This window comes from Amblyraja radiata, chromosome 14, assembly GCF_010909765.2.
Source record: "Amblyraja radiata isolate CabotCenter1 chromosome 14, sAmbRad1.1.pri, whole genome shotgun sequence".
Taxonomy (NCBI): domain Eukaryota; kingdom Metazoa; phylum Chordata; class Chondrichthyes; order Rajiformes; family Rajidae; genus Amblyraja; species Amblyraja radiata.
The window spans coordinates 42807451-42825085 of record NC_045969.1 but is presented as its reverse complement, the minus strand read 5'-3'; the positions used below and the strand labels follow the sequence as shown (position 1 = coordinate 42825085).

Genomic DNA, 17635 nt, shown 5'->3' with positions numbered 1-17635 from the left:
ATTCAGCAGTCTTAATAACCTCAATCAGGCAGTGAAAGCAATCACACTGAAAAATCCTCTCACAATGGAAACCATGAAGCAAGAATGACGCATACTTGAAATCCCTTTTTTAGCACAAAATTAAATTTAGATGGTGTGCAAGAGATTGAGGCAGAAGCGAATACAGTGTAAACATTTATCTAAGTAATGTATACTATGGATACAGTGAAAGTTAGAATCTTGATCTGCAAAAATATCAGTCCTTACATTTAAGAAACACCATTTGGAACCCACAAAATGGTTCGCAATGCCACTTCATATGTATTTTATACCTTAGTAAAAATTGTATTATAGTCAAAAATTGCATTGGGGATAGTTCATAAATTCTTGGATCTGATTGCATTCTTCTTGCATTTCTTTATATTCTTCTCTGAACTAGAGAAGAATGCAAAGTAGCACAACCTGTGGAGAAGGGAGAAGTCAACGGCAATAACTTCAGTAATTCCATATTCAATTGCACTGGTCCCAACTCCAGAGAATGCCATCGGATTTATAAAATGACGATGACCAACAACCCTCTCATCATCATTACAACGTGATCATTCGGACGGAATTGTAGCCTATCAGACAGCTGAGTATTTGCTTTGGCTTCGAGCAAGATGGCAAGACTCCCAGTTAAGCCCCTGTCCCACTTTCACGACCTAATTGGTGACCTCTGCCGAGTTTGCCCTTGACTCATACTCGCAGCATGGTCACCACGAGGTCGTAGGAGGTCTGTAACTCTTCCTCATACTTGTGAGTGGCCTCTGCGTACTCGTAGCCTCAAGTAGGTTGCGGCGTTTTTTCCAGCCTGATAAAAAATGTCCACGATTAAAAAAAAGGTCGACATGAAAAAAATGGATACTTTTTACTCGTAGGTAGGTCGTAGGTAGGTCGTAGTAGGTCGTGATGGTAGTCGTAGGCAGTCGTAGATAGTCGTAGGTCGGTAACTGACCCGAGAAAAAAAATGCAAACATGACATAATTTTATCATGTGATCATTTTCCACTCGTAGCTAGTCTAAGGTGTGGAAGACTGAGGTTGAGGGGGTCGTAGGAGATCGTAGACATAGTCGTAGGAGGTCGTGGACATTTGACATTTGAACACGTTGACATTTTTTTCAACTCGTCTAGGGTCTTCCAAACTCGTGGATTAGGTCGTTCAAGTGGGACAGGCCCTTTAATAACATTTGTTGAGCCTGATGAGGGTTTAAGCGGCCAGTCCTCACAATGGCCTGGGTTTCCCACCACAGGGTTCAGGTGGCTGATTCACAATTTCCATCCATTGACCACATGAAGCATGATCACAGCCATCAACAGAAATTACGGTGAAAGAAAACGTGATCAAAAGAATACAAATCGCCATCAGGCAACATCCGTAATAAAATGTGTTCTCTGCGTGAGAGAGAGGGAATTTTATCAGTAAATGTCCGTGACAGTGTCGATATTGCTTTCCAGAAACCATTTATTTCCTATTATTAAAAGACTCCTGCTGTACAGTGGATGTGTTTTTAATCTCCTGTTGTCCTTTTATGTGATTGCCCCACCCCACTCTCCCTCTTTCTGTTTAATTCCTTGCCATGGGGCTCCATTGCATGCTTGTATTTTGTGTTAATAATTGATGTGTTATTTTCATGTCATCTGTGACATTCATTTTTATTCTTTCTGGGCATATATATTCATCAAGCCAAACGAAACACTCAAATAAAGACATTAACACTGCGTTACTGAGAACTGCTTAATTGCTTCCTTCTATGCATGTTTCCGTATTTGCGATCGATAAGAAACCTGCAGCTCAATTTTATCAAGGCTGCCAAAGCAAAACTGTATTTTATAAACAAAGAGTTTGCTTTAACTAATATAAAAGTTTAATTAATACGCATGCCAATGGTTTATTCTGAAAAGCTCAGTCGCAAGGCACGTACTTAAAGGGCCTGTCCCACTTGGGCGTCATTTGTGCGTCATCATTTACGCATCACGACACACGACGTGTGCGTCGTGCCGTGCACATGATGCGTGCGTGGTGCGCATTACACGCGCATTACGTGCGCATTACACGCGCATGGTGCGCATTACGTGTGCATTACGCGCGCATGGTGCGTGGAGTAGGAAGTGACGCGCGATCGTGCGCAGCGCCCAGGATTTTGGGATGTACAAAATCTGCTCGCGCCATCTGCGTGATGCGCAAATGACGCAAAAGTGTGACAGGCCCTTGAGATTTATCCACTAACATACGGAATGCTCACTTTTGTTTAGTAACGCTGAATGCTCCTGCTCCCTCTCAATGGAGCTGACAAGTTTGTGGATTGAGTCTGAGTTAGCAATGTATTAGTGACACTATCTGCCACAATGCAAGAGGGCGTAAAAAGGTAAACGACGATTAAACTCTTACAGTCATTCAAACAGATTATACCACAGCTCAGTCAAGGGGAATATATCTGATGAAGTAGTGGAAGTAAACAGAAAGTAAATGTCTTTAAAATTTGAGATATTTTCAAAACTAATGCAGTCAAAAATAGCTTGACTAATGTTTCCTTTACAATAAACAAATATTTACCTTCTGTTATAAAATCACTCTTTATTAAAAATGTAACACAACAACAGTTTGACCAATCCAGCTGCCTTTTCGTCCATTAAAACGTAGTGTTCAAAAGTAATTGAACGGGTTTGGTAATATGAACCATGGGAAACTGACTAATTAGTTAGTATTCATGATCCGTAAAAAAAAAGCACAATTGATCTGTGAAAAAAAGCATAATTCAAATAGCATCCAGAATCTAGGGTTCATCATCGTGTGCGATTAAAGGATCAGAAGGGATAGATTGGGTTTATCACAGTTTGACATTGAAATGTAATACCATTGTGTTCAGACATCATCACATTTGGGAGAAGGAATATTATCTCGTTTTATCCCAGGTTAACCGGAGACCGGGATTAGATTCTTAAAGCTTTTTATCTCAGAATCGTCATCGACACAGTTTGGACACGTTTACTTTGAGATAAATCGCTCAACTATGACTAAAGAACAAGCATTACGGCCAAAATATTCATTAACCCTTCCCACACTGCATGCAGACAATCGGGGTGCGAAACTAACAGTGGAGTCACAACAAATAGACTGCATGCTGTCATTAACTACAAACATTCGCTTGTATCTCCCAGCTTCAAATTCACAAACCAACTCCATCGATACCTTCAGCACAATGTTCCAGAGGGTAAAGCAAAAGGAAATATACATTGCATATGATCATGTGCCTTTGCATACATTGCGATATTAAGAAGGGTCTTGTTGGAAAGAACATAATTGTAAGAACTTTACTGAATGTGCTGTCACATGGCATTTTAAAATATCAACATCACTTGTCCCTACCCCTGCACTAAATATAAACTGCAGATATAAAGGGAGTTGGAACAAGTAACCATCTCTAAATGGATTGGCTACATAATTGCTGAGCAATAAAGTTGTGTCTGTGTCAGAGGAAGTACCGACGTGTCACATAGTCAGCCTACTGAATAATATTGCCCCTATTGAATAATATTGCACCTATTGAATAATATTGCACATGAATAAAAGTGTAAACATATCGTCAGTGGGACACTCTCCTGAGAAAATGCTTAATGAATGCCCTGACCATTGTAACATGAAGCTCATAGAACTTATCAGCCTGATTGTCATTCATAGCTTCTGGAACCCCCATGCATGAGGCAAATAATGGTAAGGACTCACAGAGTAACTGCCCCATCACAAGGACAAGAGCTGTACAATTGGTAGGGTTTCTCCAGCATGAATAAGTAGCAAAACACTGACTTACCAAGCTGTGCTTCCACAGGGTTTATCCTGTTTTCGAGAGGATAGAGTAACTTGGGTGGTTTGTCTGTTATTGGAGCTGTAAAGAAAAGAAATGAACCATATAAAGTGCAATGAAAGAAAACATTTACCAGTCATTTAAAAAGCAGGCTCATTGCGTCTATATTGCATGGCATATATTTAATTTCAATTAAGCACTTAATCTTATGTTTAGCGCATTCAAAAATATGTATTTGCACTCATCAGATAACATTACAGTCCTGTAGCCAACAATCCAGGTTTTTAGCTGAAGAAGATGATTCAATAAAAGGCACATTTCCTCTGCGTATCAAAATGCCACCAGTGGACATCCACAAAGAGTAAACAATCAATGACATTGGACTTAGATACATAGGTACAATGTATAGACAATAGATGCAGGAGTAGGCCATTCGGCCCTTCGAGCCAGCACCGCCATTCAATGTGATCATGGCTGATCATCCTCAATTAGTACCCCATTCCTGCCTTCTCCCCATACCCTTTGATTCCGCTAGCCCGAAGAGCTCTGTCTAACTCTCTTTTGAATGCATCCAGTGAATCGGCCTCGACTGCCTTCTGAGGCAGAGAATTCCACAAATTCACAACTCTCTGTGTGAAAAAAATCTTTCCTCATCTCAATTCTAAATGGCCTCCCTCTTATTCTTAAACTGTGGCCCCTCGTTCTAGACTCTCCCGACATTGGGGGGGACCATGTTTCCAGCATCTAGTGTGTCCAATCCCTTAATCATTTTATATGTTTCTATAATATCACCTCTCATCTTTCTAAATTCCAGTGTATACAAGCCCAGTCCCTCCATTGTTTCATCATATGACAGTCCCGCCATCTACACTGCACTCCATCTAAAGCAAGAATGTCCTTCCTCAAATTTGGAGACCAAAACTGCACACAATACTCCAGGTGTGGTCTCACCAGGGCCCTGTATAACTGCAGAAGGACCTCTTTGCTCCTATGCTCAACTCCTCTCGTTATGAAGGCCAACATGCCATTAGCTTTCTTCACTGCCTACTATACCTGTATGCTTACTTTCAGTGAAGAGGTCACCCAGGTCTCGTTGTACTTCCCATTTTCCGAACCTGACACATTCAGATAATAATCTGCCTTCCCGTTCTTGCCTCAAAAGTGGATAACCTCACATTTATCAGAGAGTGGTGAATCTCTGGAATTTTCACACAGAGAGTGGTGAATCTCTGGAATTCTCTGCCACAGAAGGTAGTTGAGGCCAGTTCATTGGCTATATTTAAGAGGGAGTTAGATGTGGCCCTTGTGGCTAAAGGGATCAGGGGGTATGGAGAGAAGGCAGGTACAGGATACTGAGTTGGATGATCAGCCATGATCATATTGAATGGTGGTGCAGGCTCGAAGGGCCGAATGGCCTACTCCTGCACCTCATTTCTATGTTTCTATATCTATGTTTCTATGTTATCCATAGCATACTGCATCTGTCATGCATCTGCCCACTCACCCAACCTGTCCAAGTCACTCTGCATCCTCATAGCATCCTTTTCACAGTTCACAGTGCCACTCAATTTTGTGTCATCTGCAAATTTATTAATTCCTTCATCTAAATTAATAATGTATATTGTAAATAGCTGCGGTCCCAGCACCGAGCCTTGCAGCACCCCACTATTCACTGCCTGTCATTCTGAAAGTGACCCGTTAATCCCTACTCTTTGTTTCCTGTCTGCCAAACAATTTTCTATCCATGTCAATACCCAACCGCCCAATACCATGCGCTCTAATTTTCCCCACTAATCTCCTGTGTGGGACCTTATCAAAGGCTTTCTGAAAGTCCAGGGAGACTACATCCACTGGCTCTCCCTTGTCCATTTAGACTTGAACTAATGGAGTTGTTAGGGAGAGAATCCATTTGAGATCCAAGGATGAAGTAAAGCTAATGGGATAAGATACTGCGTAGAATTTCTAAATGCTATTACTTGAGGAGGTGTAGGAATGCAAGTTTAAAAAAAAACTATAGAGTGGTAAGGGATTATAAAAGGTTAATGTCAAAACTACAAAAAGGTTGCAGGGTCAGCACCCAAAAGACGCTACAATAACTGAGTTAAGACCAAATCCATGTGGATAAAGATCAGAGATGTGTTGGGGAATGCTATAATTTATCTGTGTGTATTATAGATTACTAAACCAATAATATTAAAGGATCTCAGCAGCTTGGAGGATTTATGTTGCAGAGAAGGCATAGATTTATTGAACAAATTGCACAAGCCTTAACTAATTGTGGGTAAGATACAATAAAATAATTATTTCTTTCTCTTCGCTTTTCTCTCTCCAACACATTTTTCCTTCCTCATAATTTACAATTCCTAACCTAGATTACTTGTATCAGTAACAATTATTCTATCTCATCGGGAAGGAGTTTCATCCCTTCACACAAGCCCTAAAGTGCCTGTCTAAGGCCTTGGGTCATCACATGAACCACCACAAGAGCCTATCTAAAATCTATGGTGATGCATAAGACTTCATTTGTCATTGATCACAAATGTTGCACCATCACGACTATTGTAAAGGTGGAGATATTATGGTAGTTTTGTTCTGTAGGAATTAAATTGTGGCATGTTAATGCAGTTCAATTTATAAAGTACCAGCAGAACCTCTGTTGATGCAATAAAACCAACATGATCCTATTCACAGGTACACAAAAAAGCTGGAGAAACTCAGCAGGTGCAGCAGCATCTATGGAGCGAAGGAAATAGGCAACGTTTCGAGCCGAAACCCTTCTTCAGACTGATCGGGGGTGGGGGGGGGCGGGGACAAGAAAGGAAAAAGGAGGAGGAGCCCGAAGGCTAGGGGATGGGAGGAGACAGCAGGGGGACTGAGGAAGGGGAGGAGATAGCAAGGACTAACAAAATTGGGAGAATTCAATGTTCATGCCCCCAGGATGCAGACTCCCCAAGCGGAATATGAGGTGCTGTTCCTCCAATTTCCGGTGCTGCTCGAGCAAGGACTAACAAAATTGGGAGAATTCGATGTTCATGCCCCCAGGATGCAGACTCCCCAAGCGGAATATGAGGTGCTGTTCCTCCAATTTCCGGTGCTGCTCGGCAAGGACTAACAAAATTGGGAGAATTCGATGTTCATGCCCCCAGGATGCAGATCCTATTCACCCCTTCTATGTCAATGTGTCTTTCAACTGCATCATGGGCCACAACTCAATTAGCTCATTTGCACAAGTATCAATGATACTTCATATAATCTCAGTGTTGATATTTTCAATAGACCTACCCTCTACAACCTTAGAAGAGTTAGTCATAGAGCTGTTTTAAAGTATGGAAACGGGCCATTCGGTCCATATTTCCCATGCTGATCAAGTTCCTAAACTTATTTGCCAGCATTTGGCCCATGGCCTATCCTTCCTATCCGTATATGTCCAAATGTCTTTTGAAAGTTGTAAATGTGTCCATTTCCATCGCTTCCTCAAGCAGCTCATTCCAGATACAGGCAACTCTCTGAGTGAAAGACCTGGCCAGAGATCCCTCTTAAATCTCTCTCCTCTCATATTACACTTATGCCCTCTACTTTTAGAAAATACTCCACTGGGCAAATGACTGAATGTTCTTTTTAGCCTCATGCTCCAAAGAAAAATGTCCCAGTTTATCCAAACTCTCTCTCACTATACCTCAACCCTCCATGCCCTGTTAAATCCAAGTGAATCTCTTCTGCACCCTTTCCAAGTTAATTATGTTTCTGAATTATTTTGCCTTTATACAGAGACAAGGAACAAGGAAGTTATAGTAAATCATTATGAAATGTTGGTATATTGCATATAATTCAGGCCACCGCACTTTACCGAGTATTTAAGGACCATCCAAATACAATAAAGATTTACTAGAGTGGTGTAGGATGGAACTGCCAATGCTGGTTTATACCAAAGATAGGCACAACTCAGTGGGTCAGGCAGCATCTCTGGAGAAAAGGAATAGGTGATGTTCGGGGTCTGAACCCTTCCTGAGTCTGAAAAACGGATCCTACCCGAAACATAACCTATTCCTTTTCTCCAGAGATGCTGTCTGACCCGCTGAGCTACTCCAGCACTTTGCGACTATTTACTACAATAGTTTCAGGAATTATGACCATTTTAGGGTCAGGGATATTTAGATTACTCTTTGAATACAGAACAGATGAGTTGTGAGGGAGGCGATTAAAATAATGATGGATCCAACCAGAGCAGACAAAGAGAAGCTGCTGCCGTTTGGTGGAAGTGTCAAGATCCATCTTACAAAGATATAAATTGACAATAGGAGAACATTTTTTTTAAATGAGCCATTTCAGTCTGGAATGCTTCGCCTGGTGGGATGGCCAAGATTAAAATGTGGCTTTCAAAAGGAATCGTATTCAAACCTTCAAAGGAAAATCAAACTACAAGATATCTGGAAATAATCACCTTCATTGTTCTTGCAGATAGCCAGCATAAATACCAAAGGGATGAATGACCTCTTTCTCTGTTGTTATCATTCAACAGATCTATTATTTGTGCAGAGAATTGCTTCTTGCTGTCACCCAACATGATCTTGGACCAACTTTAAAGGCTACGTCCCCTTATTCAGACTTGCCTTTGTACACCTCCTTTGGACTCTGATTGTTCAGGTTGTTGAGTTTTTGATGGGTGTGTGAGAAACTTTAGGATTAATGGCCGCAGTATCTGCCGTTGCCATTGTTCGGAGAAGCCAATCAACGTCGGTAAATCACACAACAGATTCTGCGAGGCCAGTCCCGGCCGGTCTCTGACTATTCATGCAGGCATGAGAGCGTCTGAGAACAAATAATTAAAATCCCAATGCACAGATACTGAAAAGTAGAAACAAACCAAATCTCAAGGCCAATTATCCAAACAAATGGAATCAACGATGTGTTTACATGTATCGCATAAAATCCCAGATCTATTACAGAATGATTGAATGGTGCATTAAAGGGCAGAGATTTTTTTTTCCTTCGTCATGTTATGCTGGCCCATTCAAGGGTTGCCAAGCTTGTGGCCCATCTGGACACCAGCCATCTGGCCCAAGGTACTCAAGCAAATATTTGCACTTGTATTTCTGGCAAGCTGGCTTGCAATGTTCAAAATTTGTAGAGATTTGGAAAGGTCTTTTTTTTTCCGAGGGATAAATCTGAAATTAGGATAGCAAGCCTTTTTTGAACCAAAGCTTATAATGTCTGCGTATAAAGAGAGGATTCATTGAATCTTTATTTGTAACACAGGAGCATCCCAGAAATGTGACACAGATCCAATCCTCCTCATTTGAATAACATTTTGGGTGTAATCCCCCTACTTTGTTTTTAAATATCTTAAAGAATTAATGAATTAATTCCTTTAATTGACATAGAGGTATTATTTTCTTTGAGGAAGATATTTTAGATGAATTTGGATTACTAATGTATTGGTCAATTTAGCCATCAAGTAACTTTCATTTCCTGCAGCTCTTCTCTTCCTTTAAGTTACAGGTTACGAGGGCATTCGATCCAATTTGTGATCCCAGCCACAAAGACAGATGTATACAGCAATTCGTTCTTCCCCCGCACAATTAAAGCATGGAATAATCTCCACCCAACTATAGTTACCCAACCAGATGTAACTAAATTTAAAGTAGCTCTTTCTTCCCAATAACCCTTTCTGGCTTAAGCCCTCCCTTCACCACCTCCAGTTTAAATTCAATTTGGAATATTTTGGAGGACCAAGAAACCAAGAACCAAGAACCAAGAAAGTGTGAAATATTTACAAATACACGTTGAACTCCAATCACTAAAACATATCTGGTGAGGTGAATGAAATTAGCACGTGGCAAAGGAAGAACTTCTAACCCATAATGTTAAAATGGAGCAGGAACACATTGTTGAAGTAATATCTCAGAGTTTCTTCTTTCCAGTTTTGTATAAATGGCCAAATGGCCAGGACAAACTGCAATACCCTGAACTCCCTCACCACTGGATTGCCACTGCTCATGTAATCATTGTATAAAATTATATGAACATTATATAATTATATAAAATGATGAGAGGCACAGATAGGCCAGTCAGTCAGTACCTTTTTCCCAGGGTGGAAATGTCAAAAATTAAAGGCCACTGCTTTGAGGTTAGAGGAGCAAAGTTTAAGGATGTGTGGGAAAGAACTGCAGATGCTGGCATATACCGGAGATAGACACAAAGTGCTGGAGTAGTTCAGCAGGTCAGGCAGCATCTCTGGAGAAAAAGGATGCATGACGTTTCATGACGGAACCCTTCTTCAGACCTAAAGTCTAAGAAGATGTGCAGGGTAAGCTCTTTGTTAACACAGAGGAAGGTGAATGCTTGGAATGTGCTATGAGGGCTGGTGGTGGAGGCAGGTTTGATAGTGATGTTTAAGATTTATTGAGAAAGGCACATCGATATGCAAGGAATGGAGGGATATGGGTGACATGTTTAAATCCTCATCATGTTCGTCATGGACATTGTGGGCTGAATGGCCTATTCCTGTGCTGTACTGTTCTATGTTCTATGCACCTCAACATCTTCCACAGTGGCTCTTGTCTGGGAGTCCTATGCTGAAGCCCAAAGAGATTTCCTGACTTTTACACCATGCAATTAGCCATTGATGTTGGACACTTGACAAAGACAGGTAAATTGCGTTTTTAAAAAAAGTGTCTGTCTGGTACTCTAATGTTCTTGCTTGTTTAAAAAGTGTTATCAGCGTTTTTGGTCCATGCTTCTAGTTGTAAAGTGTTCACAACATTTTTTTCAAAGATTCGTTACCTGTTTAATAGAATATAATTTTACAAAATCATAAAAGGCTGATCGAATCTATACCAGCAGGTCAGGCAGCATCTCTGGAGAACGTGGATAGGTGACATTTCAGGGTCTCGACACGAAACGTCACCCATTCCTTCTCTCCAACGATGCTGCCTGCCCCGCTGAGTTACTCCAGCATTTTGTGTCTATCTTTGATCTAAACGAGTTTAGAAGAATGAGGGGGATCCTCATTGGTTTAAACCAGTATCTGCAGTTCCTTCCTACACGGTCACATTTCAGATCAGGACTGTTGTTTTGACCTGAAACATCACCTATCCATGCCCTCCAGAGATGCTGCCTGATCTGCTGAGTTACTCCAACACTTTGTGTTACTGCATATTTTCCTGTGCCCTATTCCTTCTCAATTCTATTAATATCTAGGGGCAACTACTAGGGGCAATTTACAGAACCCAATTAATCTACCAACCAGTAAATGAAAATTAAAGGTAAAGAATTTGGAAATCTGAAATAACATCAGAAAACATTGGAAATGCTACGTTGGCTGCAACTGAGGAAAGAGAAGCAGGGAATGTCTCAGGACCCAGATCCTTCAACAGAACTGAGAGAGGTAGAAGACAGTAGCAGTAGAGTCATTTCCTCTTCAGTTGTATAGGGCTCTGGTAAGACCACATCTGGAGTATTGTGTACAGTTTTGGTCTCCTAATTTGAGGAAGGACATCCTTGTGATTGAGGCAGTGCAGCGTAGGTTCACGAGATTGATCCCTGGGATGGCGGGACTGTCATATGAGGAAAGATTGAAAAGACTAGGCTTGTATTTACTGGAGTTTAGAAGGACGAGGGGAGATCTTATAGAAACATATAAAATTATAAAAGGACTGGACAAGCTAGATGCAGGAAAAATGTTCCCAATGTTGGGCGAGTCCAGAACCAGGGGCCACAGTCTCAGAATAAAGGGGAGGTCATTTAAGATTGAGGTGAGAAAAACCTTTTCACCCAGAGAGTTGTGAATTTATGGAATTCCCTGCCACAGAGGGCAGTGGAGGCCAAATCACTGGATGGATTTAAGAGAGAGTTAGATAGAGCTCTAGGGGCTAGTGGAGTCCAAAGATCTTATAGCTGCTATAGGATCTTTGGTGGAGTCAAGGGATATGGGGAGAAGGCAGGCACGGGTTATTGATAGGGGACGATCAGCCATGATCACAATGAATGGCAGTGCTGGCTCGAAGGGCTGAATGGCCTCCTCCTGCACCTATTTTATATGTTTCTATGTTTCTAAGGTGGGGGAGGGATGAACAATAACGAGAGAATCTCTGGGATAGAATGATATCAACTGTTAATGTGGCAATTAAAAGTCTGTTATGTGTCGTTATCTGTTGTGTTGCTAACAGCAGGGGAGACAGAAGGAGAATAAATTAAGCCCAGGGGACAAAATAAACTAAACTCAACTAACCACTAAACATTATGTCCTTTATCTTGTATCGGTACACTGTGGACGGCTTGATTATAATCACATGTCGTCTTTCCGCTAACTGGAGAGCACTCAACAAAAAGTTTTCCACTGTACCTGTACACATGACAATTATAAACTAAACTAACAAACTGAAATGGCCAGTTCTCATACAGATGGAAAGAAGGGGCGGGTTATTTCAGGCTGGAGAAATCGGCAACGAGTCTGGAAGCCTACAATTTGCCCAGATGGAGGACTGCATGCCACCACTCAGGTTTACACAGGGTCTCATTATGGCAGTGCTGGAGGCCACAGCTAAACGTGTTAGTGGGAGTGGGATGGGGCAATCTAGCGGAAGGTAAGTGGATGCCCAGGTGCTCCACAAAGTGTTTTCTCAATCTGCAGCACTCAGCTTCTGATCACCTGCTGACTTGTACATATTTTTGTTGGAAAATCGCTTTCTCAACCTGTCCAGCCACTGTCAATGCTCAGTGCTTGTATTAATTAGCATGGCACAGTGGCCCATTAGGTAGAGCTGCCGCCTCATAGCGCAAGAGACCTGGGTTCGATACTGACCTCGGACGCTGTCTGGGTGGAGTTTGCACGTTCTCCTGTGACCACGTGGGTTTCCTCCAGGCACTCCGGTTTCCTTCCACATCACAAAGATGTGCGGGATTTGTCGGTTAATTGGTCTCTGTAAATTTGGTCCTAATGTGATGAGATCGTGGAATAACGTAAAACTCGTGTGAAGGGATGATTGATGGTCAGCATGGACTTGGTGGGCCAAAGGGCCTGGTTCCATGCTGCCTCTCTAAAAACTAAAACTAAATGCCTCTCTGTTCATTCCCCTTCCCTGGGATGGTGCCTTTTTATAACAAAGCATTTGGATGGCTGAACTGTGGAATCCATTAGACCAAAAAAAGCTATTAATGTGAAAGCTGAGATTGATAGAGGGTTGACACAAAGTGCTGGATAACTGAATGGGTCAGGCAGCATCTCTGGAGAAATGGAACAGGTGACGTTTCGGGTCAGCACTGGGATAGGGACAAAAGGAGGTGGGGGAGGGATAGATAGTAAAGAGAATATCTCCGAGATAGAAGCCTTCTTCTTGGTCTGAAGAAGGGTTCTCCTCCCACACTCCAAAGATATACAGGTTTGTAGGTTAATTGGCTTGGTAAAATTGTAAATTGGCCCTGTGTCTTAATGTGTCAATAGTATTAATGTGCGGGGATCGCTGGTTGGCACGAACTCGATGGGCTGAAGGGCCTGTTACCACGCTGCATCTCTAAACTAAACTAAAAAAACAACTACTTCAGAAGAGTGATGAATTACTTGCGGGAGGAGCCAACAGTTCTGCAGCTTTTCCACTGCCTGAAGTTTCTGAAATTATATGTTCTCCACATTTCAGTTTTTATAAATTTCCTTCAACAGCTCAGATGGCCGTTTGCACAGAAAATGTAATTCCATTTTAATTGCAAGAATTGTTATGAATTCTAATTTGCAGAAGCCCTTGTGTTGGCACCCTCAGTTTTCTATTTGGCATTCACACAGTCTGTCATCACATGGCTTACGGCTGCAAACATTCACTCGTAAATGGATGGTGGATTTTAAGTGGATAACTTCCACTCTGAAACTCTATTCTGATGCAAGGTTCTAAAATTAAAAGAGGAGTTGTTAAAAGTGGATCATTCTGAGCCATTGCACATTGAAGAGATGTACAGCTTATTAAAAATGGCATTTGACGTAGAATATTAGATGTGTGATCATTAAAGACAGAGGAAAGCAATATTTTCCTAATTTTATCCATTTCCTGTTGTACGTATTCACATAAATCTATCTACTAATGAAGCTAGGAAGTGTAGGAGTAGACGTCATTACTGTATAAACTCCAAAAACTACTTCCTTCCTCAATCCCAATGATAGACACAAAATGCTGGAGTAACTTTGCGGGTCAGACAGCATCTCTGGAGAGAAGGAATGGGTAACGTTTCGAGTCGAGACTCTTCTTCAGTCAGAAAATTGAGAAGGAGGAGAGCAGGGCAAATTAACCGATGCTGCCTGACCCGCTGAGTTACTCCAGCATTTTGTGACTGTGTTCAATATAAACCAAACATCTGCACTTCCTTCTATTCATTTAACCCTTCAATCTCCATAGTCCTCTGTCTACCTCTGCTCGAAGTATTTTTTTTCTTTTAATATATAATGTCCTCCATACAACCTCTTGTCATTTAAGCAACATCTCTTCGCTGTACAATGCTTAGTATCTCCACTTAACTATACAAAGGAATTAAACTCTGGATTATTTATTTCAGGGTAGGAGAAATGCAGCAATAATTATCACCAAATCTGTTGTTAACCAAAAGATTATCTGGATATTTTTCAGTGATTAAAAATGACAAAGATGCATGTCGTGTCCATGCAGTGGTCTATCGGAGCCCATTATCTGTTGCATTTCTCTCATCAATTCATGTGCAATTATGCTAAACCACATATAAAAGTTGTAGTCAATGTGACAATGTAGCAGCAGCAGACTTGTGGGCCTTTAATATGATGGCAAAATTCTCCCTAACATCTATTTACAAACATTGTTGTTGGTTTTTATTGTGACGTGCACCAAAATGCAGTGAAAAACATTGTCTGTGTGCTATCCTGTCAAATCATTCTATACATGAGTATAGTTTACTTACTTTTTACTTTTACTTTATTAATTTATTGAACATGTTAAACAATACAAACACAAATATACTTGTAAGCAATAAAAAAAGAAAATAAAACACAAAGGAAAACAAACAAATAAGTAACTCAAATAATACAAATAATATTGTTCATGTTCAAAAGGGGTAAGAAGAAGTTCGAAAACTTTTCTGGTCCTACCCCCTCTTATTTTCTATACATTTTCATGGAAAAACAAAATAATGGGAACAAATGGACCCAAAATCTGTTGAACAGTCCACAAACAAGAAATAACCAAACAGAAAAGAAAATCACTGGTCCAGCTCATAACCATTCAATCTTTTGTTTCTGAAGAGTGTTTTTAGTTTGAATAGAGTCTTACATTTTTTCAGCTCATCATGGCAGTTATTCCAGAGACTAACACCCTTTGCTGTAACACAATGGAGTTTTGCATTAATTCTTATTGCCGGTTTTTCGAATATATAGGTTCCTCTCAGGTTGTGTTTGCTTTCTCTCCGTTGGAACAACCCCTGGATATTACAAGGCAATTGCTGATTAGCTGCTTTGAACATAATTTGGATAGTTTTATCATCTGTCAGATCTTGAAATTTTAATGTTTTTAGTCTGATAAATAATGGTTTTGTTTAGTCAAACCATTCTCAAGAACAACAGGTAGTACAAAGAGAAACTGTGTGGGATATAGTATTATTGGTGTACAGCGCATCAGCTGCAGAAAAAGTGCAGCAAAAATTAAGTGCCAGGGCTATAATTAGCTAGCTTGGAAGATCATGACTTACCAGAGGACTACTGTCCAGTCGTCTGATAAGAGCAGAGAGGAAGCTGTCCCTGAACCTAGTGGTACGTAATTTCAAGCTTTTGTATCTTCTGCTTGACAGGCCGTGGAGGAGACGAGGGGATGACCAGCAAGAGTGGAACTCGCTATCTAAACATGGCGGGGACCGGGGGACACTCTTTTTGACACACACACACACACACACACACACACACACACACACACACACACACACACACACACACACACACACACACACACACACACACACACACACACACACACCCCTTCGGAGGCTCAATCCAGCGCTAAATGCAGCTCAACTCTGCCTGCCTCACCGGGTTAACTACAGCCTTGTCTGGACTGACGGGACACCAGCGCTGCTTCTCCATGCTGGCCATATTTCCCGCAAGTCCAGGATGGGCTGCAGGCTCACCTAGCGGGACAGGCAGAGTTGTGCTGGGTTTAGCGCTGCTACTCTGTGCTGGCTGTGGGCCTGGGGGTACAGCTCTCGTCTGACTCCCGACGTCTCTGGCCACCCGCGGGGGGGGGCACTCGGGACAGTGCCGGAGACCCGGCTGGGATCGATCCTGGCTGCGGGTGAAGCGCAGGTCTGTGCCACGTCTCCCTCCTCCAATCATCGCGCTGAATTAACATTGGCGCCCTCGATCATCAGTCCCACCCCCAAAATCCAGATCACAAAACTTGGGGGGGATGTCTCCCACCTCTCAAAACATGGGGGAGACGTGTTCCCTCTGGCCCCCCCGGGTTTTCCGCCCCTGTTGACCAGGGTATAAATGGTCCTTGATTATGTTGACTGCTTTCCAGAGATAGCGTCAAATGTAGATTGAGTCGATGGTTGGGGGGGAGGCTGGTTTGTGTGATGGACTTGGGCAGAGCTGTCACCAAACCAAGCAGGGATATATCCTAATAGTTTAAGAAGGAACTGCAGATGCTGGAAAATCGAAGGTAGACAAAAGTGCTGGAGAAACTCAACGGGTGCGGCAGCATAAGGTAGTCATATATCCTAATAGGGCACTTTGTATGGCTCATCTATAGAAGTTGGTGAAAGCTGTTGGCCACATGCCTAACTTTCCTGGACTTCGGAAGTAGTTGGGTGGACTAGTTGAAGAAGTTGGTGGGCTTTCTTATCCGTAGCTACAATGTTGGTATTCCGTATAATTTATTGGTGATATTTATGCCCAGGAACTTGAATCTCCTAGCAATTCCTATTAGATTTTTAAACATTATTGTCTCTACTGACATTTCAATTAAGAGAATACATATTTGATCACTTAGATCACACCCTTATGCCTTTCTATGCATTCCTGGTTCGACTTCACGATTGTCCAAACATTTGTGATCATTCTGTCCAGCCTGCACACTTACTTAAGGGCCTGTCCCACTGTACGAGGTAAATCAATCATACCCAATTTTGCTAGCCCTTGCTGTCTCCTCCCCTTCCTTAACCCTCTAGCTGTCTCCTCCCACCCTCCCATCCGCCCGCCCTCGGGCTCCTCCCCCTCCTCCCCTTTTCCTTCTTTCTCCCACCCCCCATCAGTCTGAAGAAGGGTTTCGGCCCGAAACGTCGCCTATTTCCTTCGCTCCATAGATGCTGCTGCACCCTCTGAGTTTCCCCAGCAATTTTGTGTACCTTTGAGGTAAATCAAGAGTTCTCCCGAGTTTCACCTGATTCAAACTCGGAGAATTACGATAATAGCCATTGGTAGGTACTCTTGTAGACATTTTTCACAGTGCTGAAAAAAAAGTCACGAGTTACCGCGTTTCCCGAGTACCTGCTGTTAGCGTTACGAGCCGCTACGAGACATCCACGAGCTCCAACGCAGCCGTACGTACATTCTACGTACATACCACGAGCTTGATTTTTTTTAAACTCAGCAGAGCTCTTGAATTACCTCGTACAGTGGGACAGGCCCTTTACATTCCTGGTAATCCTTTACCAATAACTTTATTGGTTGTGAAATATTAAAGGGAGCCTTTACTATCACATATACCAAGGTAGAGTGAAAGTATTTTGTTTCACAAACAGAAACAGAAGTGACACAGAAGTGAAACAGAAATATTCTCTTTCAATTACACTGTCCTTATGTTCAAGTAGA

The 17635-nt window shown here is 41.9% G+C and overlaps 1 protein-coding gene across 2 annotated transcripts in view; it reads right to left on the bottom strand.

The window, feature by feature from the left end:
- Positions 1-17635, bottom strand: part of il1rapl1 (interleukin 1 receptor accessory protein like 1) — a 1148250-nt gene that overhangs the window by 363832 nt on the left and 766783 nt on the right. For both annotated transcript variants that reach the window (XM_033033178.1, XM_033033179.1), the window contains exon 6: positions 3829-3903. In XM_033033178.1, the coding sequence (XP_032889069.1) occupies positions 3829-3903 (75 nt within the window). The remainder of the gene's footprint in view (positions 1-3828; positions 3904-17635) is intronic.